The sequence below is a fragment of the Sardina pilchardus genome, chromosome 24, assembly GCF_963854185.1.
Source record: "Sardina pilchardus chromosome 24, fSarPil1.1, whole genome shotgun sequence".
In the NCBI taxonomy this organism is placed as follows: Eukaryota; Metazoa; Chordata; class Actinopteri; order Clupeiformes; family Clupeidae; genus Sardina; species Sardina pilchardus.
The window spans coordinates 9,878,964-9,902,907 of NC_085017.1; the positions used below are offsets into that span (position 1 = coordinate 9,878,964).

Below are 23,944 nucleotides of genomic sequence, written 5' to 3' on the forward strand. Positions count from 1 at the left end.
TGAGCACGAATTGCCTGTTTAAGCTCATGCCACCACAGCATGTCAATCTGTCAGAACCCCCTTACCTGTGTCTAAGACAAGCCAGGCCCCCTACCCAAACTCCTACCCGCATACACACTCACAACATTGTTTTATTCAACTATTGGGGTCCGGGGATGAATGACCAATGCCTAGTCTAGTCCGACCCGAAGGTTGCTTACGCAAGTTTAGAGTTTGAGGTAATAAATAGATGCATGAATTTAAATGTGGCACAAAAATATGTTTTAATTTGGATTATACAGCGTTTATCCAACTGGGTGTGTTATTGGGATTGTATACAGTACATTTAATGTGCGCAAATATAATTTTGGTAATCTCTGCAGCCTCTGGTGGCTCCTATTGGGGTCCCCGGACCCCAGGTTGGGAACCACTGGTTTCCTGCTTTGCGTTGTGCCTAACAACGCCCCTTAGCTGTTCGATTATACAGTATAACCCACGGCCTCTCGGGGCTTATTGCTAAAATAAATTTGACTTGTTTCGAAGTCGCAATACATCATTCTTTCATAAAATCATGCAACAAAGGCTACTCTATCTTGTCTGTGGACATCATTATTTGCTGGATGAACAAATAGCAAAAGTGCTTTAGTGCTGCTTTAAGAGACAGAAGAACAAACCCTTTGATCAATGCGCCCATATAGCAAAATAACCCTGAATGTGGACTGGGCATACCTTCAAATGTTTTTAAGTTTTTCGCCACTGATCGCCAAGATAGGGCCCTAAGTATTTTAGGTGAATCAGTGTCACAGCCTTTAGGTTACTAATCACAACAATCACAATCTACTTCTCATATTAATTCATGTTGCTGAGATATGGCCTGCTTAGGGTTGAGTGCTATAATTCACATGATGTCTGGATAATATTACTGATAAATATTGTCATAAGGACACATAGAGTGAAATTGAAACCTAGCAGGTTTCTTGTAGACACTAGCACAATCAGTTTGCAATGAACCTTACCTGATTGTCTTGCCCAATGGAGTCTGTTCAATCAGATCCCTGAAGGCATTTGATGGATAATCATACTCAACATCGGGTGGTCCACCTAGCCAGTCTTCCTCTAAATATCTACTTTGACAAATGTCTTCAGCAAAAAAAAATGATAATAATAATAACTTGATTATCATCATGAGGGGCAGGTGTGGATTTTTGAAATATAGTGTGGGTTACGATGTCAATAATGTTGAATTTGGAATAGCATGTTGAGCCGAATAAAAAATAGTATGTGTGCTGAATGCAAAACTAACCGGAATTAGGTCAGGTTTTTTGTGGGTGTGCATATTGTGTTTTGTAAAGAACAAATAAAATGTCCTAAAAACTCATTTGTATTTATTTCTTTCAGGTTGGGTAGAATGAGAATGTATAATTCAGAAATGTAGCCTAATAATGTGTGAAAGGTTAATTTCCAATAGCTTCGAAACCTATAGTATCATCACACAGGTTTGATTCCCCAATTCTAAAGATCAATGAAATCTTTAGCAAACCACTGTGTTCTATAGAAGAAAGGAACCAATATGTTCACAAACATTCTTCAATGTCCATAGAGTAACTTTCTTACCTAGGAGAAGGGTTACGCCCAGGTAAGCCAAGAGTTTCATGCTTGCAATCACTGTAAAAAGGATAGATATTAAAGTAATCAGGACAAAACAAAATACTTTCTGTGCAAAATGAATAATAAAAAAAAATGCACTGATGCACTTACCAGTATTAGTGCAAGATGAGCTTATGAGTGGAATGAAATGGGGGAGGTTCTCTTTTGGAGCTTATGCAAGAGGAAGGTCAAATGGTCAAATGCAATGGTCACGCAGGTCAAATGTCCACTTCAGTGCAAGACTTTGAGGATTTTGTTAACTGTGTGTTGTCATGATCAAGTTAATGGTTAAATACTCAGTGATATTGATCTGATGAGACACTTTTTTTCTATCACTGAGACCTGATGAACCAGAACAGGTATAGATTACTCAAGAACTAAAACACTATTCGGGTCCAAAGCATTTGTGCAGTTTGTAAGCTTGAATGTGTAAGTTGTTTTTTTAATTAAAGCATCTGATAAATTAATACATGTAAATGTAGCTTCTGCTGCTAGTCACAATATACTGATTAGGATGTTATACTAATCATCACAATTTCAATACAAAACGAATGAAAAACGAATCTAGCAGTTGTTGGCACAAAGGTCTTGCTACTGTGTTTGTTATCCAGCTCTTATTTAAAATATTGATATTTCTGTCAATCATTTGTCTTTTCCCTGATATGAAGTAATCAACATTACACTCTCTCCAGAATTAGAGGATTATGAGCCTGTCTTTCTTTTATGCACAATTTCCAACTTTAAAAACACAGGTGTGATATGTGTTTGTGTAATAATGAAGGAAGGTGTGGCCTAAAGTGATTAACACTTAAGGTATGTAAGATTATTAAGGGACTTCATTAACGCTGCTAAAATGGGCCAAAGGAGATGTAACTGATAGACCTATTGGGAAGTCAAAAATGGTAGAATGTCTTTTAGACTGATGCACCACTCGTGAAATAGTGGTCGTAAACTTTAAAGTTGTGAGGTGTAGTCACCTCATAATTCAGCCTTTTTTTGGCGAATAATCAAAAGGGTTGCAAAAAATAGTTAAGAGTTGGGTCAAGAAATACCTGAAGACAGATTTTTTACAGAGGATTTTATCCGCAACTCTCGATGGACCTGAAGGATTGGCCCATGGGTAGATGAATAATGATGAAGATGGAGGATGGGCTCTGGTAGGGGTGCTATGATGAAGGCTTTCAGGCTGAAGATTGAAGACTATAAATCAACTCTCTACCTGTTTCTGCAAGATTTCCTTGAGCAGTGGTCAAGAAGGTGATGATTTTTTCAGGACAGTGCTTCAGGCATCCAAGCACTCCACTACTTGGTCAGCCAACAAATGTCTTAAAGATGACAGAATAATTACTCTCCCTCATCTGCCTCCAATCAGCCTGAATTGGCATGAAAAAGGTATCTTATGATATAATAATAATAATTGTGAAAAAGAAGACTTCTCCTTTTCCCCTTCTGATAACTTTTGACTGCCTGCCTAGTGCTACACAGACTTTTCATCACACAAATGCACTTAAATGTTTATTGCTATGTGTGTGTATGTGTTTGTATGTAGTCTGTAGAAGCTTTTGATTTTAACAGTGGTGTTAATGGTACAGCCCCCTTCCCCCACACACACGTCCTATAGTGGTTCAGTCCAATCACTAATTGGTTAATGGCCTAGCCTATTTAAGGTAGGGCTCTTTCACACAGGGTGAGACACATGAGAGAGACACATATGGGAGACAACAGGGAAGCCACATGGGAAGCCACATGGGAAGCCACATGGGAAGCCACATGGGAAGAGCTGGAGGTCCAGGATTAAAGGGAAGTCGTTGTTATTTGAAAAGTAAAAAGTAACCCTTGCTTGCTGTGAGGCAAAGGGGAAAGTTTGGTCCATAGTTTTGCGAAGTCGCCTTGTGTGGATCTGTTGCCTAGTTTTGTTGCCTAGTCTGTTGCCTAGTTTTGTTGCCTAGTTTGTTGCCTGGAAAAGTGTTGCCAATTGAAGATCCCTGTGTCATGCCTGAACTCCGACCGTGATTCCCTGATCTGTCCGTCGGTGAAATAAATAATATTTTTGTACGGAACTGCTGTCTCCTGCCATCTCCTTCCTCAACCCCAACAAACCTAGTGATGCACCTCCAACGTGGGGTGACCGCCTCGGTCCCTCACAATAATATAATATAATATCAACTTTATTCAAGACACAAAGGTCCATAGAGACAACACAGTGCAAATATAAATAAAAATATAACAATACAAAACATTTAAGAATAAAGCATAAGATGCATCATTTAGGCCTATACAACCTATGGACAACAGGTCCAGTGTTTCCAAAAGCAAGATGTGTACCTTGTGTCACTCTTATACTCTCACTCTAGATTGTCTTATATTATAATAATGCATGCTAATATTACCTGTATATTCCCCTGAGAAAGACAAAACTCACTTTTCCTTTGCTAAATATTTGTACAGTTTGCCTATAATTGTGCATGCAGTATGTAATGATAACTTATAGGGTACACTGCCGGTAAGGATTCGCAAGGGTAGACGCCTGACGCCCCCAGCAGGGTAGTCTGGCAACTCTCTGTTTGACTTGGGAGCTGGGCTCAGGCAGAGACCACCGAACCAATCATATCGCGACCAGAAGTTGCGATCGTTAAGCATCCTGCTACTTGAAAACAAGAAGATTATTCATTTAGCGCTATCCTATTGCGTGGAGAGGGAATTTTGGTAACACTTTACAGTAAGGGTACATGAATCATCATGAATTCATACATGAATTCATTCATGAGTTATGCATTAATTCATGCCTTAAAGGGATAATCCGGAGTGAAATGCACTTTAGATCAATTTTTCGGACTATTGGGAGTACATACGTTGAGTTGACACCAAACTCATGTCATTCGGATGTATTTTGAGAAAGTTCGCGCTCACCGTTTTTAGCCAAAACTCGTTAGCCTGGAAGTGACCGGGGCGTGTCCTTTCGCCGCTACAAAACGCTATTTTTATACCTCTTCTACTGTTCCAAACAACACTACACTTACGTGGTAGTGAGTAGAGGTTCCCTAAAGCCAAACCGAAGTATCCGCACGTCTTTATGTGGTCGGATAGAGAGTCCAGAATGAATTTAATCGAGTCCGTACCTTTCCGGAAATGTTAGTAAAGTGTTGTGAAAACGTTGCTAGCTGCAACAGCGACATTTCCGGAAAGGTACTGACTCCATTAAATTCATTCTGGACTCTCTATCCGACCACATAAAGACGTGGGGATACTTCGGTTTGGCTTTAGGGACCCTCTACTCACTACCACGTAAGTGTAGTGTTGTTTGGAACAGTAGAAGAGGTATAAAAATAGCGTTTTGTACCGGCGAAATGACATGCCCGAGTCACCTCCAGGCTAACGAGTTTTGGCTAAAAACGGTGAGCTCGAACTTTCTCAAAATACATCCGAATGACATGATTTTGGTGTCAACTCAACGTATGTACTCCCAATAGTCCGAAAAATTGATCTAAAGTGCATTTCACTCCGGATTATCCCTTTAATATCTCATGAATAATCAGGAATTGACATGAGTTCACCATATGTCATTCATGACCTCATGAATGAACAACGCATCAACTAAAGCATTTAGTATGGTGGCTACATCATTATGAATTATGGTTTATTAAGCATGATCATGATGATTTATTTTTCTGTACATAATTTATCATGAATTCATGCATGTAAGCCTTCTTGAAATATTAGGGGATTAACTAAGTATTAGTTACTCATGAGTTCATCATGTTTGTGGCCCCTCAACTAAAGTGGTGAATAATGACGTATGTTTAGAGAAAGAGTTTAAGAAAGTGTGTTTAGAGAGTTCGTACAAATCAAGCCCAACAGTCATAATAACTAATGCTTAGTTAATCTCCTAATAATTCAGGAAGGCTTTCATGCATGAATTCATTATGATTCATGTACAGAAAAATAAATCATCATGATCATGCTTAATAAACCATAATTCATAATGATGTAGCCACCATACTTAATGCTTTAGTTGATGCATTGTTCATGCATGAGGTCATAAATGACATATGGTGAACTCATGTCAATTCCTGATGATTCATGAAATATTTAAGCATTATCGCACAAGTGGGAGTGGTGTTGTTGGCCAATATCGCCACGGCTGTGGTTCGCCGCAGGCACGAAGCCGAACGCTGAGTGCCGTAGGTAACTACAGCCGTGGCGATATTGGCCAACAACACCACGACCACGAGTGCGATAATGCTTTTATACAACAGTTCCATTGCCAACAAAAAAAGATACCGAGTGCATTTTTAAGAAGGATCATTATTATTTGCCATCGTTTTATTTAGCCCAGTTCCTCCGCTATGCGAAGTAGGCCTAGCTCAGAACGCTTGTGGTTGCTATGCAACTGCTAAGTCAAAGAACATGGAATCAAATCAAAGCGAAGAATCAACCGTCGCGGAGTGATTATTAGCTGTGAAGAGTCACCAGTGGTGATATCGGTTAATATCACCACTGATAGAACGCGTCTCGTCCAATCAGATATTGCTAAATCGTTCGACCGGACCTAACTGTCGTATAATAAGCCATTAAGTAATGCATAAATCATGAATGAATTAATGTATGAATTCATGATGATTCATGTACCCTTACCGGAAAGTGTTACCGGAATTTTAAAGACAACTGTTTATCCCACCCATCCGATTGAGCCCTGCCTACGGTGAGTTCCCAGACCCTACATCTTGATGTGGGTTTGGCTGGTCAGGCTAGGCCATAGTCATCATCACAGTAGAAAAACTGCAACAACATGGAAAATAATTGTAGTCCCTATTTTCAAGTACACTTTACAATAAAATGGAGAGTAAAAATCGGGGAAGATGTTTCTTAATTTCTTTGTTTTGTCAACAAACATTCTAAATAGCAAGTCATCTTGAAGTAACAGCAAGTAACATCTTACACCTCTGAAATGTTTTACCAGTTACTGTATAGTGCAGAGGACAGCACAACAGTGTTTGTGTCTGATTTGATGTGAGCTGATCAATTCATTCAATAGAAGCTTGTTATGACAGGCAATGGATAGTTCATCTAGAGATTCATTTAATCTCTATTTACAGTATTCATATCAGCAAGCATGAGAAGACAAAAGTAGGGTATGATATAAATATTGTTTATTAAATTTAGTTCATATTATCAAACAACAATATGAAAAATAAATACTCTCAGTGAGTGCCATGTATCACTAACGGATAATGCAAATAAATATTTTCCAGACATGTCTATAACACATATTATGCCTTGAATTCTCGTCATCCAAATCACTGACCTCCATTTTATTCCATTCCATTACAAGTTTGAGTGGACGAGCAACGAAGACATCTGAAAGGTTTAGTTGGTCCAATTTGAGCCAGTTAATCTCTTTTAGAATAAATTAATTGTCCACTGACCATGGTCAGATTTGTTTTTACTGGCGGGTCTTGGTGAAGGATTCCCACAGAGTGCTGAGCTGGGTCTTCAGGTCCTGCGCTAAGGGATCCAGCTTCCCCTTCAACTCCTCTGCGTAGGGAGCCACGTTCTGCTGGAGCTCCTGGCTCTTCTGAACCAGCTGCATTTGGACGCTGTGGGCCAGGGGAGCGACGCTCTTCTGGAAGTCCTGCAGGTGCTGGTCCACCCTCAGCTTCAGCTGGTCGGTGCGGGGCCCCAGCTGGGCCTGCAGCTCGGTCAGGCTCTTCTCCAGGCTCCCCCTCAGCTCCTCAGTCTTCTGCTGCAGGGTGGCCCTCAGGGCCTCAGAGTCCAGGGCCTCAGCGTAGGGGGTCACATCCCTCTTCAGCTCCTCCACCTGCTGATGGAGGTCCAGCCTGATCTCCTCAGCGTAGGGCTCCAGATGGGTCTTCATGGCGCTCAGGTCCTTCTCCACGCGGGCTCTCAGCTGCTCGGCCTCGTGGGATAGCTTGGCCAGCAGGTCCTGAGTCAGAGGTGTCACCTGACCGCCGACAGCTGCGGTGTACTGGTCAATAGCACCAGCGCTTTCAGCAATTCTGGCACTGCAGAAAGAAAGAAACAACATTTAAAGTAGCCCTTGAAAACAACATACTTTTGCTGAAACCAATTTGGATTGGATTTGGATTGTGAACTTGCATTTGAATTGTACAGTGTTGGTTTAAAAGACAAATAGTGCACAGCTAAAATTGCTAAAAAGGTGTCACTTACTTTACTTCCTGGCCCAGCTCAGAGTGCCGGATCTTCTGCAAGGTTTCCTCAGTGGTGAGTGTCGCCTTGGCAACATAATCCCAGAATGCATTTTTCACCATGTCCATATTGGGCATGGGTTGGTCCTGCCACATAAGGTTGGCATGGCAACCTGTAGAACAATAAGCGATAGATTCAGCTCACGAAGACACATATTAGTTGGTGTTATATTATGTTTAAATGTCTAAATAAAACATTTAGAGAGAATCTCCCTTACCAGAAACAACAGCAAGTACAACGATCAGGAAAGCCTTCATGATTCCTCCTTAGCTTCTAGAGTGGTACCAAATGATGACGAAAATGATGATGGTGAAAAATCTTCTGTTAGTAAAACAATGGCAGAATATTACATCATACACAGCAAAATAGTGTGCTGAAATGAAACAAATATTATTGATTATAGGCTAGTATGACAGCGCATATGGTTCCTTACCTGTAACAGTGAACTGGTTTCCTATCGTTTCTCTCTACGAGTGAGCTGGAGTGAGTGCCCAGTAGCTAACACTAGTGCAGTATATATGCAGATCAGAGAGCTGTGATGAAGGCTACAAAGTCCACGGTTGGAGGATGCCCTCATGTCAATGCGTGTGGTGACACTGCCGAGTTATCAGAGCACACTGCCCTTCTTTTATGACCAGTCTAGTCACACATTCCACATCACACGTATATTTGCACTCTGGAGACAAAGGTGTCAGAGAATTCTCAGGCGGCGGATACCTTTGAAAACCATCAATGAATTAGCAGCCCATTGACAACATTGTTATGGTCTGAAAGTAAAAGGCAAACATGCAAGGGCTCTACATTAGTAGAGCTTCAGGTTGGCCCTTAGCCTATGGGCCAGGCTGTGGTAGCGCAGTGGCTAAGGAGCTGGGCTAGCATACAGTCAGAGAGGGCTGAAGCGGAGGTAGAGCCTGAAAAAAAGTTGGGTTCAATACCTGGCTTCCAACGTTGTGCTCCTAAGGCACTTAACTCTGAGTTAACTTCAGGGATAACGGCCCTTGTAATGTTATTCACATACTGTGTGTCAAACCTGTCTGCTAAATGTAATACGACACAATATCTCAACACCATCCATCCATCCATCCATCCGTGAAGAAGAACAAAAACACTGCTTGTGTGTTTTACATTGTAAGATATTTCAGGGATTGTCTGTCCATAATCTCATGGAGAACACAGGATTGAATATAAAATCATCATTCATTGGGTCTTTTTTTGTTTTTGCACTGATGTGATTATAATTTTTACTTTTTTTTATTCCTAAGAGCCTGAACGTTTTGCAGTCTATCTTTCAGGAAGCAGTGGACTGAGTTTTGCTGTCAGTTATAGCCTACATGCCAAAACAAACAGCATATGATTCTATCACTGAGTCTGTTAGGCCTAGCACACTCATTCATTTGCATAATTACACTGCTCTTTAGAGTGCTGCAGAACAGTGCACTAGTCACTTTAATGGAAAATGGGTTTTGTGTTTCTTTTTCAAATCTTCCACATCACTCCCCAAGTAGTTTGGTCACTTCTTGCAATGGAACTTCATTCAGAAGTGAAAGCAGACGGTTGATCAGCTGTGTCCTGACTCCTAAAGAATGCTTGATTCAAGTTCAGTGTGTGTTGGGAACTATTTGTTTCTCAGCAAAAGCCACAGCAAAACTGTAACAAATTCATGTAAAGAGACATATCATGTAGAGTCTATTTTTCCGTTTTGGCAAGTAGTCGTATAATAAGTGGGATAATTATGAACACCCGTCATTGTCAGTAAAATAAGTTCTGTCAGGGCAAACCAAGACCCCTTCGCGCCCAGTGGCCTGTCGGGACTTCCCAGATAATGACCAGTGCTCCATACATGATCCCTTACTTAATCTACACAGATTGCTTATCACAAACACAAAAGTCCACAGGAATTTCATTCAAGTAAAATGTCAGATATAGACAGTAAGGGAAGGGTCACCTAGCCATGCCTGGCCAGGTCATCAAAGAAATATAGTCTCTATGGATTCTTTACGCGAGCAATGCTGTCACACCATCAAATAGGTGAAAGAGCAGCTGATAAGAAGAAGTATGTTAAGTTCATGTGGCATATACGCTTCACCTTGCTGTGCATTCAGCATATATAGACACAATCAGCCATAACAGTTATCAATAGCAGTCATAAAAATACCTGTGCATTGACGTGGACATGTAAATATGACACGTTGTGTAGCCTATATGTGAGTCACTGGCTATTATGTAAAGATCCACTGAATTATGCAACTATGCACTCATCGTTGGCCACTATATGGCTATGATGAGCTGTTTGTTATTGACTGAAAATGGGATGATGAGATGTGTTTTGGCCTGATAAAGCCTTAGAATTGAGATGCACTTCATCAGGTATACAGTATGTGTCGGACTACCCAAGGGCATAGAAATGATGGAAAGGAGTCCATCTCTAACTGATCAACTGTCAAGTTAAATTTGTAATTATGATTAACACAAAATATATAGGGGAAATACACGTTTGAGTACACAAGTTGATGTATTGTTTTGAGTGTTTGTCGATACCTGAAGGCAGAATATAGGATAAACCCAAGAAAAGGATGATCATTAGTCACTGGAGGACACACGTTTAACTGATTAACTGGTCTACACAACACATTTCTGTTAAGGTCCTTCTAGTCCAAGGTCAAATCATCACGTCAAAGCCTAGTTACATCACTATGGATTCAGGTGAACTAAGAAAACCTTATCTGCAGAAACACAAGACTGCTTTAATTCCCTTTAGGCACTGGAGTTAATAGAGAGCGCTTACCTATGTTCCCAGGGTCTTCTGTTCTCCACTTTGGATGGGATCGGGGAAGATGGGACCCTTTTTTTCTTCATTTTTAAAAAAGGGTAATATGTTCCCCAGTTTTCGCAAAAAGGGTCCTATGTTCCCCGGTATGTTTTGCAACCAGGGAACATATAGGACCCTTTTGGGGGAAAACCGGGGAACATAGGACCTGGGGAACATAGGGATGACCCCGTGTTAATACATGGGCAGCAGTCAAGGATGGATTTTGAACCACCGGCACAGATGTGAAAAGGGCCCCAGATGCCACAGAAAGTTGGTAACTCATCGAAGCTAGGGCTTCGGGACGTTAGATCCTTGTAGTTCCATCATGCGTTTCGGCGTTTCGCTGAGCTCCACACAAGGGTCTGGGATTGAAAGCAATGCAAACTCCTTCAGGGGAGCAAAAAATAATGAACCAATCAGGATCGCCGGGCGGGATTTCATAGATGTGACGTAGCACCGAAACGATTGTCTGATTCAAACGACAATGGCGGCACACAGCGAGGAGTCGTGTGCTGACATTGATTCTGCTATTTCAACCGTTTTGTCGAATCTATCGAGTAGTCATTCTTTAACAGATGAACAGAGAATGGTTTTGAAGGCATTTATTGGTGGCAAGGATGTTTTTACTCTTCTTCCGACCGGGTTTGGAAAGAGCTTGAAATAGCCTAGCACGTCATTCAAGATAACGGACAAGTGGTTTATCCAATCACATACAAGGATTTTTTTACAAGGCCCCGCCTTCTGAAATACATCTCCTATCGCGAAGTCCCAGATCCTTGTGTGAAGCTCAGCGAACTACAAGGATCTGGCGAGAGTCAGGTTACCGGGACGTGCCATCCCCCATAAGAACATTTTGAAAAATAACGGTTATTTTTCAAAATGTTCATAAACAATGATTTCTGGTGAGATTTGTGGAAAGGAATTGACAGATTGAGACTCACACATATGACATAACAATCAACAGATTCAAGGCATTTTACTGGAAAAACCAGTGTGGTACTAAAACACAAATGACACACAGTATAGACATAACAAACAAATCAACTATAAATAACTAGAAATGCAATTCCAAGGAATTACCAGTGCATGAAAATGCAAAAAAAGATAGATAATGTAGATATGGTTACTAAGGTGTAGCTAGGGTAAACATGGTGGTTGCGTAGTTTACAGAGAGTTGATAGTGTGAAGGTAGACAGTTTAAAGCTGAAACATTCCAGTTCTAACTTAACTAATGATTTCTATTCATGTTAAAATGTTGATTAGCTAACTTAGCTAATGATTTCTAGCAGTTACGCTAAAAATGCTAATTATGCTAGCAATGCTAACTTTACTAACAATGCTAACCAGGTTGATTAGCTAACTTAACCGATGATTTCTAGCAGTAATGCTAAAAATGCTAACTATGCTAACAATGTTAAATTTGCTAACAATGCTAAACAGGTTGATTAGCTAACTTAGTTGATGATTTTTTGCAGTTATGCTAAAAATGCTAACTATGCTAACAATGCTAACTATGCTAACCATGCTAACTAGCTAACTTGCTAGTGAGGACTTTTATTTTGAAACATTTGTTGCTAGGGTATCCATGGTGGCCACTATCAAGAAACAAGAAGTTACTGCAGTATAATCATGTTGGTTGCTATGGAAACGGTCATAAACACTTAATTTTAATGGTTGCTATGTTGGTTGCTAGGTACATGGAGGTTTCATGTAGTTGACTGGAGGCATAGTGGATGATAACTGACAGTTGGAATGGTTGAACAGTTCAATAGTTGAGTAGTTTCAATGGTTAAATGATTTAATAGTGTATTATTGCAGTGAGGACTTTTATTTTGAAACAGTTGTGGACAGAGGAAACAGTTAACAGGATATGTAGTCTTCTGAGAGACTGTATGCTTAAAGCCAGAGAAACTGACAGTTGGTGCCCAGGTGGCCGGCCACCTGGCGTAAGATTCTAATTGCTGCAGTGATGTCATAATGAGCAATGTTAAGTCTATGGGGGAAATTGTAATAGTTTTTAACTAATAGTTTAAAAAGTATAAAAGTTACAAAGTTGAAAAATACAAAGCCCACATCGCGTAAGTAAGACCTACGCGACAACATTTGAATGGAGTTTCTACGTTAAGCGGTTGAAGCTGAATAGCGTGCGTTAGAAGAAGAACTAGAAATGCAATTCCAAGGAATTACCAGTGCATGAAAATGCAAAAATAGATAGATAATGTAGATATGGTTACTAAGGTGTAGCTAGGGTAAACATGGTGGTTGCATAGTTTACAGAGAGTTGATAGTGTGAAGGTAGACAGTTTAAAGATGAAACGTTCCAGTTCTAACTTAACTAATGATTTCTATTCATGTTAAAATGTTGATTAGCTAACTTAGCTAATGATTTCTAGCAGTTACGCTAAAAATGCTTACTATGCTAGCAATGCTAACAATGCTAACCAGGTTGATTAGCTAACTTAACCGATGATTTCTAGCAGTAATGCTAAAAATGCTAACTATGCTAACAATGCTAAATTTGCTAACAATGCTAACCAGGTTGATTAGCTAACTTAGTTGATGATTTTTTGCAGTTATGCTAAAAATGCTAACTATGCTAACAATGTTAACTATGCTAACCATGCTAACTAGCTAACTTGCTAGTGAGGACTTTTATTTTGAAACATTTGTTGCTAGGGTATCCATGGTGGCCACTATCAGGAAACAAGAAGTTACTGCAGTATAATCATGTTGGTTGCTATGGAAACGGTCATAAACACTTAATTTTAATGGTTGCTCTGTTGGTTGCTAGGTACATGGAGGTTTCATGTAGTTGACTGGAGGCATAGTGGATGATAACTGACAGTTGGAATGGTTGAACAGTTCAATAGTTGAGTAGTTTCAATGGTTAAATGATTTAATAGTGTATTATTGCAGTGAGGACCTTTATTTTGAAACAGTTGTGGACAGAGGAAGTGGAAGAGGAAACAGGATCTGTAGTCTTAATGAGATTGTATGCTTAAAGCCTGAGACAGAAGGTGCCTCTCATATAGCGTTTACACGTCCTCCCTCGCTCCTCACTGATCTACATAAAGAATGATGGAGCGGCAACAATGGGATAGTCTAGCCCTTCTTCTATCTTTCTTTATGTAGATCATTGAGGATCGAGGAGCGAGGGAGGACATATAAACGCTGCTTGAGAGGGACCCACAGTAAATACTTTAAAAGTTGTATGTAGATAGTCTAATTAATGTTGATAGATAGAATGTTTAATGGATGTTGATAGGCAGATTGTTTAATAGATATTGATTGACAGTTTAATGGGTGGATGAGTGAATGGTTTGAAGAAGATGAATGGATAGAAGGTTGGATGGAATGTGCCTTATATTCTTGTTAAGAGAGACACTGATACAGCTCTCTGAGAGTAGTTGATACAGGTGTAATCAATTTAACTGGCTAGTCTTAAGAGAGCCAGTAAAGCCTGAGACAGAGTAAATAATTTAAAAGTTGAATGTAGATAGTCTAATTAATGTTGATAGACAGAGAGTTTAATGGATGTTGATAGACAGATTGTTTAATAGATGTTGATAGACAGTTTAATGGGTGGATGAGTGAATGGTCTGAAGAAGATGAATGGATAGAATGTTGGATGGAATGTGCCTTATATTCTTGTAGAATGGAGAGACACAGCTCTCTACTGAGAGTAGTGGATACAGATACAGGTGTAATCAATTTAACTGGCTAGTCTTAAGAGAGCCAGCCTGAGACAGAGTAGATTGTTTAAAAGTTGAATGTAGAGCGTCTAATTGATGTTGATAGGCAGACTGTTTAGAATGGGTGGATGAGTGAATGGTTTGAAGAAGATGAATGGATATAAAGTTGGATGGAATTAGGAGGACTTATTTTGATACTGTTGTGCGCAGAGGATACAGGGGAACAGAATATGTAGTCTTCAGAGAGATTGTATGCTTGCCTGAGAGAAACTGACAGTTGGTGCCCAGGTGGCTGACCAGCTGGGGTAACATTCTAATTGCTGCCGTGATGTCATAATGAGCAATGTTAAGTCTATGGGGAAATTGTTAATAGTTTTTATTTAATAGTTCAAAAAGTATAAAAGTTACAAAGTTGAAAAATACAAAGCACACATGGCATAAGCAAGACCTACGCAACAACGTTTGAATGAAGTTTCTACGTTAAACGGTTGAAGCTGAATTGCGAGCGTTAGAAGAAGAAGTTTAACTAGAAATGCAATTCCAAGGAATTACCAGTGCATGAAAATGCAAAAATAGATAGATAATGTAGATATGGTTACTAAGGTGTAGCTAGGGTAAACATGGTGGTTGCATAGTTTACAGAGAGTTGATAGTGTGAAGGTAGACAGTTTAAAGATGAAACATTCCAGTTCTAACTTAACTAATGATTTCTATTCATGTTAAAATGTTGATTAGCTAACTTAGCTAATGATTTCTAGCAGTTACGCTAAAAATGCTAATTATGCTAGCAATACGAACTTTACTTACAATGCTAACCAGGTTGATTAGCTAACTTAACCGATGATTTCTAGCGGTAATGCTAAAAATGCTAACCATGCTAACAATGCTACATTTGCTAACAATGCTAACCTGGTTGATTAGCTAACTTAGTTGATGATTTTTTTGTAGTTATGTTAAAAATGCTAACTATGCTAACCATGCTAACAAGCTAACTTGCTAGTGAGGACTTTTATTTTGAAACATTTGTTGCAAGGGTATCCATTGTGGCCACTATCAGGAAACAAGAAGTTACTGCAGTATAATCATGTTGGTTGCTATGGAAACGGTCATAAACGCTTACTTTTAATGGTTGCTATGTTGGTTGCTAGGTACATGGAGGTTTCATGTAGTTGACTGGAGTCATAGTTGATGATAACTGACAGTTGGAATGGTTGAACAGTTAAATAGTTGAGTAGTTTCAATGGTTAAATGATTTAATGGTGTATTATTGCAGTGAGGACTTTTATTTTGAAACAGTTGTGGACAGAGTAAACAGTTAACAGGATATGTAGTCTTCAGAGAGATTGTATGCCTATTGCCAGAGAAACTGACAGTTGATACAGGTGTAATCAATTTAACTGGCTAGTCTTAAGAGAGCCTGAGTGCATATGCTTGAAGCCTGAGACAGAGTAAATAATTTAAAAGTTGAATGTAGTCTAATTAATGTTGATCGACAGAGAGTTTAATGTATGTTGATAGACAGTTTAATGGGTGGATGAGTGAATGGTCTGAAGAAGATGAATGGATAGAAAGTTGGATGGAATGTGCCTTATATTCTTGTAGAGTGGAGAGACACAGCTCTCTACTGAGAGTAGTGGATACAGATACAGGTGTAATCAATTTAACTGGCTAGTCTTAAGAGTGCCAGAGTTTGTTCTTAAAGCCTGAGACAGAGTAGATTGTTTAAAAGTTGAATGTAGATTGTCTAATTGATGTTGATAGGCAGACTGTTTAGAATGGGTGGATGAGTGAATGGTTTGAAGAAGATGAATGGATAGAAAGTTGGATGGAATTAGGAAGACTTATGTTGATACAGTTGATACAGGGGAACAGAAAATGTAGTCTCAAGAGCCTGAGAGAGAGAGAGAGAGCTGCTGCACCTGGACTGGCCACCTGGCGTAACATTCTAATTGCTGCCGTGATGTCATAATGAGCAATGTTAAGTCTATGGGGAAATGTTTAATAGTTTTTAATTTACAGTTTAAAAAGTATAAAAGTTACAAAGTTGAAAAATATATTGCACAGGTCTCCTTAGTAAGACCTACGTAGCAAAGTTTGAATCAAGTTTCTACGTTAAACGGTTCAAGCTGAATTGCGAGCGTTAGAAGAAGTTGGATTAATAACTAGAAATGCAATTCCAAGGAATTACCAGTGCATGAAAATGCAAAAATAGATAGATAATGTAGATATGGTTACTAAGGTGTAGCTAGGGTAAACATGGTGGTTGCATAGTTTACAGAGAGTTGATAGTGTGAAGGTAGACCGTTTAAAGATGAAACGTTCCAGTTCTAACTTAAAGAGTCACTTCACCCCATAACTCCACCCACTTCACATTTCTGAAAACGGCTTTCAAAATGGGCGAGACGTTCTGAAATTTGGAGAGAGAGTGCAGCATTGCTGCAACCAATCAATCATGGTGATTTCGTGTCAATCTGGGAATGAGTGCTGCAGACATGGCTTATCACAGGTAGGCTAATCAGGGCAGCAGGCGTTTCAGTCCTAATTTGTAACGACCCGGTGACGTAGTGTCGGACTAGAAGTGCAGGACAACGTCAGCATTCCAATAGTATTTTGGACCAACATGCCATGGCATGTTTTCAAACGGTAGTATGCGCGAGAGAGCAATATCTCCAATACAAAATCAGACAAAATGTTACTTTTGTCGAGAAACACGATTTTTGTCAATATTAACCCTGGTAATAGTACAGTTCACCACTTATGAGTATTTTCAATCAATCAACAGCTCAAAAAACCTATTTTAGGGTGCAGTGACCCTTTAACTAATGATTTCTATTCATGTTAAAATGTTGATTAGCTAACTTAGCTAATGATTTCTAGCAGTTACGCTAAAAATGCTTATTATGCTAGGAATGCTAACTTTACTAACAATGCTAACCAGGTTGATTAGCTAACTTAACCGATGATTTCTAGCAGTAATGCTAAAATGCTAACTATGCTAACAATGCTAAATTTGCTAACAATGCTAACCAGGTTGATTAGCTAACTTAGTTGATGATTTTTTGCAGTTATGCTAAAAATGCTAACTATGCTAACAATGCTAACTATGCTAACCATGCTAACTAGCTAACTTGCTAGTGAGGACTTTCATTTTGAAACATTTGTTGCTAGGGTATCCATGGTGGCCACTATCAGGAAACAAGAAGTTACTGCAGTATAATCATGTTGGTTGCTATGGAAACGGTCATAAACACTTAATTTTAATAGTTGCTATGTTGGTTGCTAGGTACATGGAGGTTTCATGTAGTTGACTGGAGGCATAGTGGATGATAACTGACAGTTAGAATGGTTGAACAGTTCAATAGTTGAGTAGTTTCAGTGGTTAAATGATTTAATAGTGTATTATTGCAGTGAGGACCTTTATTTTGAAACAGTTGTGGACAGAGGAAGTAGTGAAACAGGACATATAAACGCTGCTTGAGAGGGACCCACAGTAAATACTTTAAAAGTTGTATATAGTCTAATTAATGTTGATAGACAGAATGTTTAATGGATGTTGATAGGCAGATTGTTTAATAGATATTGATTGACAGTTTAATGGGTGGATGAGTGAATGGTCTGAAGAAGATGAATGGATAGAAGGTTGGATGGAATGTGCCTTATATTCTTGTTAAGAGAGACACTGATACAGCTCTCTGAGAGTAGTTGACACAGGTGTAATCAATTTAACTGGCTAGTCTTAAGAGAGCCAGTGTACTCTTAAAGCCTAAGACAGAGTAAATAATTTAAAAGTTGAATGTAGATAGTCAAATTAATGTTGATAGACAGAGAGTTTAATGGATGTTGATAGACAGATTGTTTAATGGATGTTGATAGACAGTTTAATGGGTGGATGAGTGAATGGTCTGAAGAAGATGAATGGATAGAATGTTGGATGGAATGTGCCTTATATTCTTGTAGAATGGAGAGACACAGCTCTCTACTGAGAGTAGTGGATACAGATACAGGTGTAATCAATTTAACTGGCTAGTCTTAAGAGAGCCAGCCTGAGACAGAGTAGATTGTTTAAAAGTTGAATGTAGAGCGTCTAATTGATGTTGATAGGCAGACTGTTTAGAATGGGTGGATGAGTGAATGGTTTGAAGAAGATGAATGGATATAAAGTTGGATGGAATTAGGAGGACTTATTTTGATACTGTTGTGCGCAGAGGATACAGGGGAACAGAATATGTAGTCTTCAGAGAGATTGTATGCACTTGTATGAGATTGTATGCTCTAGCCTGAGAGAAACTGACAGTTGGTGCCCAGGTGGCTGACCAGCTGGAGTAAGATTCTAATTGCTGCCGTGATGTCATAATGAGCAATGTTAAGTCTATGGGGGAAATTGTAATAGTTTTTAACTAATAGTTTAAAAAGTATAAAAGTTACAAAGTTGAAAAATACAAAGCCCACATCGCGTAAGTAAGACCTACGCGGCAAAATTTGAATGGTGTTTCTACTTTAAGCGGTTGAAGCTGAATTGGCTGCGTTAGAAGAAGAACTAGAAATGCAATTCCAAGGAATTACCAGTGCATGAAAATGCAAAAATAGATAGATAATGTAGATATGGTTACTAAGGTGTAGCTAGGGTAAACATGGTGGTTGCATAGTTTACAGAGAGTTGATAGTGTGAAGGTAGACAGTTTAAAGATGAAACATTCCAGTTCTAACTTAACTAATGATTTCTATTCATGTTAAAATGTTGATTAGCTAACTTAGCTAATGATTTCTAGCAGTTACGCTAAAAATGTTAATTATGCTAGCAATGCTAACTTTACTAACAATGCTAACCAGGTTGATTAGCTAGCTTAACCGATGATTTCTAGCAGTAATGCTAAAAATGCTGACTATGCTAACAATGCTAAATATGCTTACAATGCTAACCAGGTTGATTAGCTAACTTAGTTGATGATTTTTCACAGTTATGCTAAAAATGCTAACTATGCTAACTATGTTAACCATGCTAACTAGCTTACTTGCTAGTGAGGACTTTTATTTTGAAACATTTGTTGCTAAGGTATCCATGGTGGCCACTATCAAGAAACAAGAAGTTACTGCAGTATAATCATGTTGGTTGCTATGGAAACGGTCATAAACACTTAATTTTAATGGTTGCTATGTTGGTTGCTAGGTACATGGAGGTTTCATGTAGTTGACTGGAGGCATAGTGGATGATAACTGACAGTTGGAATGGTTGAACAGTTAAATAGTTGAGTAGTTTCAATGGTTAAATGATTTAATAGTGTATTATTGCAGTGAGGACTTTTATTTTGAAACAGTTGTGGACAGAGGAAACAGTTTAACAGGATATGTGTAGTCTTCTGAGAGACTGTATGCTTAAAGCCAGAGAAACTGACAGTTGGTGCCCAGGTGGTCGGCCACCTGGCTTAAGATTCTAATTGCTGCCATGATGTCATAATGAGCAATGTTAAGTCTATGGGGGAAATTGTAATAGTTTTTAACTAATAGTTTAAAAAGTATAAAAGTTACAAAGTTGAAAAATACAAAGCACACATGGCATAAGCGAGACCTACGCAACAACGTTTGAATGAAGTTTCTACGTTAAACGGTTCAAGCTGAATTGCGTGCGTTAGAAGAAGAATAATAAGAAGTTGCGGAAGAAGACTTGGAAGAACAGTATAGTGCATTTTCATGCACTATAATAATAAGAAAAAGCCTAGGAAGAACAGTACAGTGCATTTTCATGCACTGTAATAAAAAGCCTAGGAAGAACAGTACAGTGCATTTTCATGCACTGTAATAAGAAGAAGAAGAAGAAGAAGAAGACCGAGGAAGAACAGTACAGTGCATTTTCATGCACTGTAATAACAATAAAAAATATAGCCGCAAGCGGCGATGCGGGCCCGAGCACCTGCGGTCCGGACCCGTGACATTCCGGAATCTAACTAAGCCACACCCTAGGCCAGAGCTCTGTCCCTGACTAGCGGTAGCAATAACACACATGCCCACCAAATTAGGTTAATTTTTGTGAAAGTATGTGTGAGCCACAACAGACAACACGATATATGGCGCTATAAAGTCCCCAAGCCACACCCTAGGCCAGAGCTCGGTCTCTGACTAGCGGCAACAATAACACACAAGCCCACCAAATTTGGTTCATTTTTGTGAATGTCTATGTCAACAACAACAGACAATGCGCTATTTGGCGCTATAGAGTCCCTAATCTCTGTCTCTGACTAGCGATAGCAATAACACACAAGCCACCAAATTTGGTTAATTTTCATTAATATGTGTGTCAACCACAACAGAAAATGCCTTAGGTGGCGCTACAGAGTCCCTAAGCCACACCCTAGGCCAGAGCTCTGTCTCTGACCTGCGGTAGCGATAACACAGAAGCCCACCAAATTTGGTCCATTTTCATGAATGTATGTGTCAACCACAACAGACAATGTGCTAGGTGGCGCTATAGAGTCCCTAAACCACACCCGAGGCTAGAGCTCTTTCCCTGACTAGCGGTAGCAATAATACACATGCCCACCAAAATTTGGTTAATTTTCAATAATGTATTAGTCAACCACAACAGACAAAGCACTAGGTGGCGCTGTAGAGTCCCTAAGCCACACCCTAGGCCAGAGCTCTGTCTCTGACTACAGATAGCAATAACACACAATCCGACCAAATTTGGTTCATTTTCGTGAATGTTTGTGTCAACCACAACATACAACGCGCTGCTAGGTGGCGCTATAGAGTCCCGAAGCCACACCTTAGGCCAGAGCTCTGTCTCTGACTAGAGGTAGCAATTCCACATGTAGCTGCCAAATTGCATCCAAATTATAACCTTTTTTCTGCCTATGACACCAACTTCCTGTTTCTTGAATAAGACACCTTAATTCAAACCTTCGCCATTTCAATATGCTTTGAAAATTCAAAAATCTGTTCGCAATTCCTCTCGGGCAACCCCTCAAGATCATTTTACTGCTGAAATTACATGATTTCGATAAACCGTCTTGGAGAAGTGTTTCAAAATACATGATGTGCAAAAATCACAATCATAATCATAACTCAAATTCTTCTAAGATTCACTGTGTAGTTTCAATGTACAAGTTGTTCAGATTAATACAACACATATGCCCACCAAATTTGGTAAGAAGATTCCACGATAATAATAATAATAATCTGAGCAGAAGCAATAGGGCCTTGCACCTACGGTGCAGCCGCTGCTTCAGCGGCCGCACCTCGGTGCTCGGGCCCTAATAAGTCCATCAACAGTGGTTACTTGGCACTTAACACACATCAGGATGTAGGGCACACTGAAGGTCATTGTCCAGTCCATGGTTCAGAGTTGGAGTGTCATCCGCTGTAGTGATGTTGTGTCTCTGGACGATTATCCCTGCAGCTCATATCGCATAATAAACACACTCCACTCGGGTCCATCTCAAGTCAGGCAACTTCAACATTCTGTGTGGCTCTAGTGTAATACTCTGGTCTGGTCTGGTCTTGGGCTACATTCCTCACAGTCTATACATGTGCTGTTTCAACCTTTAGCTAAATGTACATGTGTCCTAGTGTTTCTTTATTAATCTATGAAACTAGATGGCAATGCAACTGAATCGTTGCATGTGTTCTCTCTTTCCTTTTCACTATATCCAACGAGTGATTGGGGGACTTTTGTCATTTAACAAGTTTGTCAACAGGCTCTTGTTCAGCTAACAAATCTTTAACAAATAATCACCACCCTACATCATTGTAATGATTACACATCCAGAGGTACTAGTATAACCTACTGCTGCTTGTGGGGGGGGGGGGGGGGGGGTTCGGGGGCATCGCACGCTGGTGACCTGGGTTCGATTCCCGCCCTGTGGTCCTTTCCGGATCCCACTCCAACTCTCTCTCCCACTCACTTCCTGTCTCTCTCTCTCTACTCTACTGTCCTATCCGATTAAAGGCATAAAAGCCACCAAAAATATACTTAAAAAAAAGAAAGAAGCATCTACCAAATGAAAACATGCAAATGTACGTGTAGTAAACTGAGGCTCTGTCTAGGTGATTCAGAGGGCCCGCCGGCGTGTTATGCCAGCTAACGTAATGACAGCAGGGCAACTCTGCACTGGACTTTGTCTTCCTCATCACAGCATTATGATCATCTTATCATATATATACACAACCCTGAATTTCAGTCCAGACAGACGCTCATAAACTACAGCAGAAGTAAAGAGTCAAGCAGACTGACAAGGTACAACTAGATGATCTATTACATTCACTTCTCTTTTCTATTTGATGTCCTAGATGTGGTACGTGTATATTAGTTCATAAATTAATAGATGTTTTTTTGTTGTTGTTGTTAGACGTGAAACAGGAGTCATGAAGGTCTTTCTGGTTCTCGCACTTGCTGTTTTCTCAGGTAAGGGAGGGGGTTATTAAAGTCCAAACAAGAACACATTTGGGTAGATTCTTCAAAGAAATGGCCTCTTTACATCTAAACCTGTAAACCCATGATGTCGTTCTCCAAATTGTTACTTTAAACCACTTCACTCAACCATTACTACTACATTCTCCACTAGGTTGTCATGCCAACCTCATGCGGCAGGACCAGGCACTGTCCAACATAGACAAGGTGAAAGATGCATTCTGGGATTATGTTCTCAAGATGACATTCACCACTGAGGAAGTCTTGCAGAAGATCAGACAGTCTGAACTAGGCCAGGAATTCAGGTGAGAGATCGAATTAAGGATGGAATGTGACATTTTCCATCTGATCACACCGCTTATTGCATTTACTTTTTACAATTATGGTTTTGCTTATAGGTATTTCCAGACACTTTCATCCAAAGCAATATGTTATTTGATATTATTGGTCTTATTATTATTACACTTTAAATACAATACCTTATTTTACAGTATGTTTAAAATGCTGTGCAATCTAGATTATTTAATTTGTAATTTTCTCTTTTCTTGGCACATACTGTACATTGAACTATTCTACTCTCTGCAGTGCCAGAATTGCTGATAGCGCTGGTGCTATTGACCAGTACACCGCAGCTGTCGGCGGTCAGGTGACACCTCTGACTCAGGACCTGCTGGCCAAGCTATCCCATGAGGCCGAGCAGCTGAGAGCCCGCGTGGAGAAGGACCTGAGTGCCATGAAGACCCATCTGGAGCCCTACGCTGAGGAGATCAGGCTGGACCTCCATCAGCAGGTGGAGGAGCTGAAGAGGGATGTGACCCCCTACGCTGAGGCCCTGGACTCTGAGGCCCTGAGGGCCACCCTGCAGCAGAAGACTGAGGAGCTGAGGGGGAGCCTGGAGAAGAGCCTGACCGACCTGCAGGCCCAGCTGGGGCCCCGCACCGACCAGCTGAAGCTGAGGGTGGACCAGCACCTGCAGGAGTTCCAGAAGAGCGTCGCTCCCCTGGCCCACAGCGTCCAAATGCAGCTGGTTCAGAAGAGCCAGGAGCTCCAGCAGAACGTGGCTCCCTACGCAGAGGAGCTGAAGGGGAAGCTGGATCCCTTAGCGCAGGACCTGAAGACCCAGCTCAGCACTCTGTGGGAATCCTTCACCAAGACCCGCCAGTAAGAACAGTCTCGCAAATCTGA

The 23,944-nt window shown here is 40.1% G+C and overlaps 2 protein-coding genes across 2 annotated transcripts; one reads left to right on the plus strand and one right to left on the minus strand.

Annotated features, from left to right (window-relative positions):
• Window positions 1-7,069: 7,069 nt before the first annotated feature.
• Window positions 7,070-8,111, minus strand: LOC134072854 (apolipoprotein A-IV-like). Its single transcript, XM_062529723.1, has 3 exons — window positions 8,072-8,111; window positions 7,816-7,966; window positions 7,070-7,649 (listed from the first exon to the last, which is right to left on the minus strand). Exons 1-3 carry the CDS (start codon window positions 8,109-8,111, stop codon window positions 7,070-7,072), a joined length of 771 nt encoding a protein of 256 aa, XP_062385707.1.
• Window positions 8,112-22,704: 14,593 nt separating this feature from the next.
• Window positions 22,705-23,924, plus strand: LOC134072928 (apolipoprotein A-IV-like). The gene is made up of 3 exons (XM_062529811.1): window positions 22,705-22,753; window positions 22,914-23,064; window positions 23,345-23,924. The coding sequence occupies exons 1-3, from the start codon at window positions 22,714-22,716 to the stop codon at window positions 23,922-23,924; spliced, it is 771 nt and encodes a 256-aa protein (XP_062385795.1). The 5' UTR covers window positions 22,705-22,713.
• The last annotated feature ends 20 nt before the right edge of the window (window positions 23,925-23,944 follow it).

Bases quoted from the DNA above. Each gene is read 5' to 3' on its own strand.
- LOC134072854 (XM_062529723.1), bottom strand. From the start codon at position 8,111: ATGAAGGCTTTCCTGATCGTTGTACTTGCTGTTGTTTCTG. The intron at 7,967-8,071 runs GTAAGGGAGATT...ATTGTTCTACAG, and splicing joins TGTACTTGCTGTTGTTTCTG to GTTGCCATGCCAACCTTATG. The intron at 7,650-7,815 runs GTAAGTGACACC...TTCTTTCTGCAG, and splicing joins GAGCTGGGCCAGGAAGTAAA to TGCCAGAATTGCTGAAAGCG.
- LOC134072928 (XM_062529811.1), top strand. From the start codon at position 22,714: ATGAAGGTCTTTCTGGTTCTCGCACTTGCTGTTTTCTCAG. The intron at 22,754-22,913 runs GTAAGGGAGGGG...ATTCTCCACTAG, and splicing joins CGCACTTGCTGTTTTCTCAG to GTTGTCATGCCAACCTCATG. The intron at 23,065-23,344 runs GTGAGAGATCGA...TACTCTCTGCAG, and splicing joins GAACTAGGCCAGGAATTCAG to TGCCAGAATTGCTGATAGCG.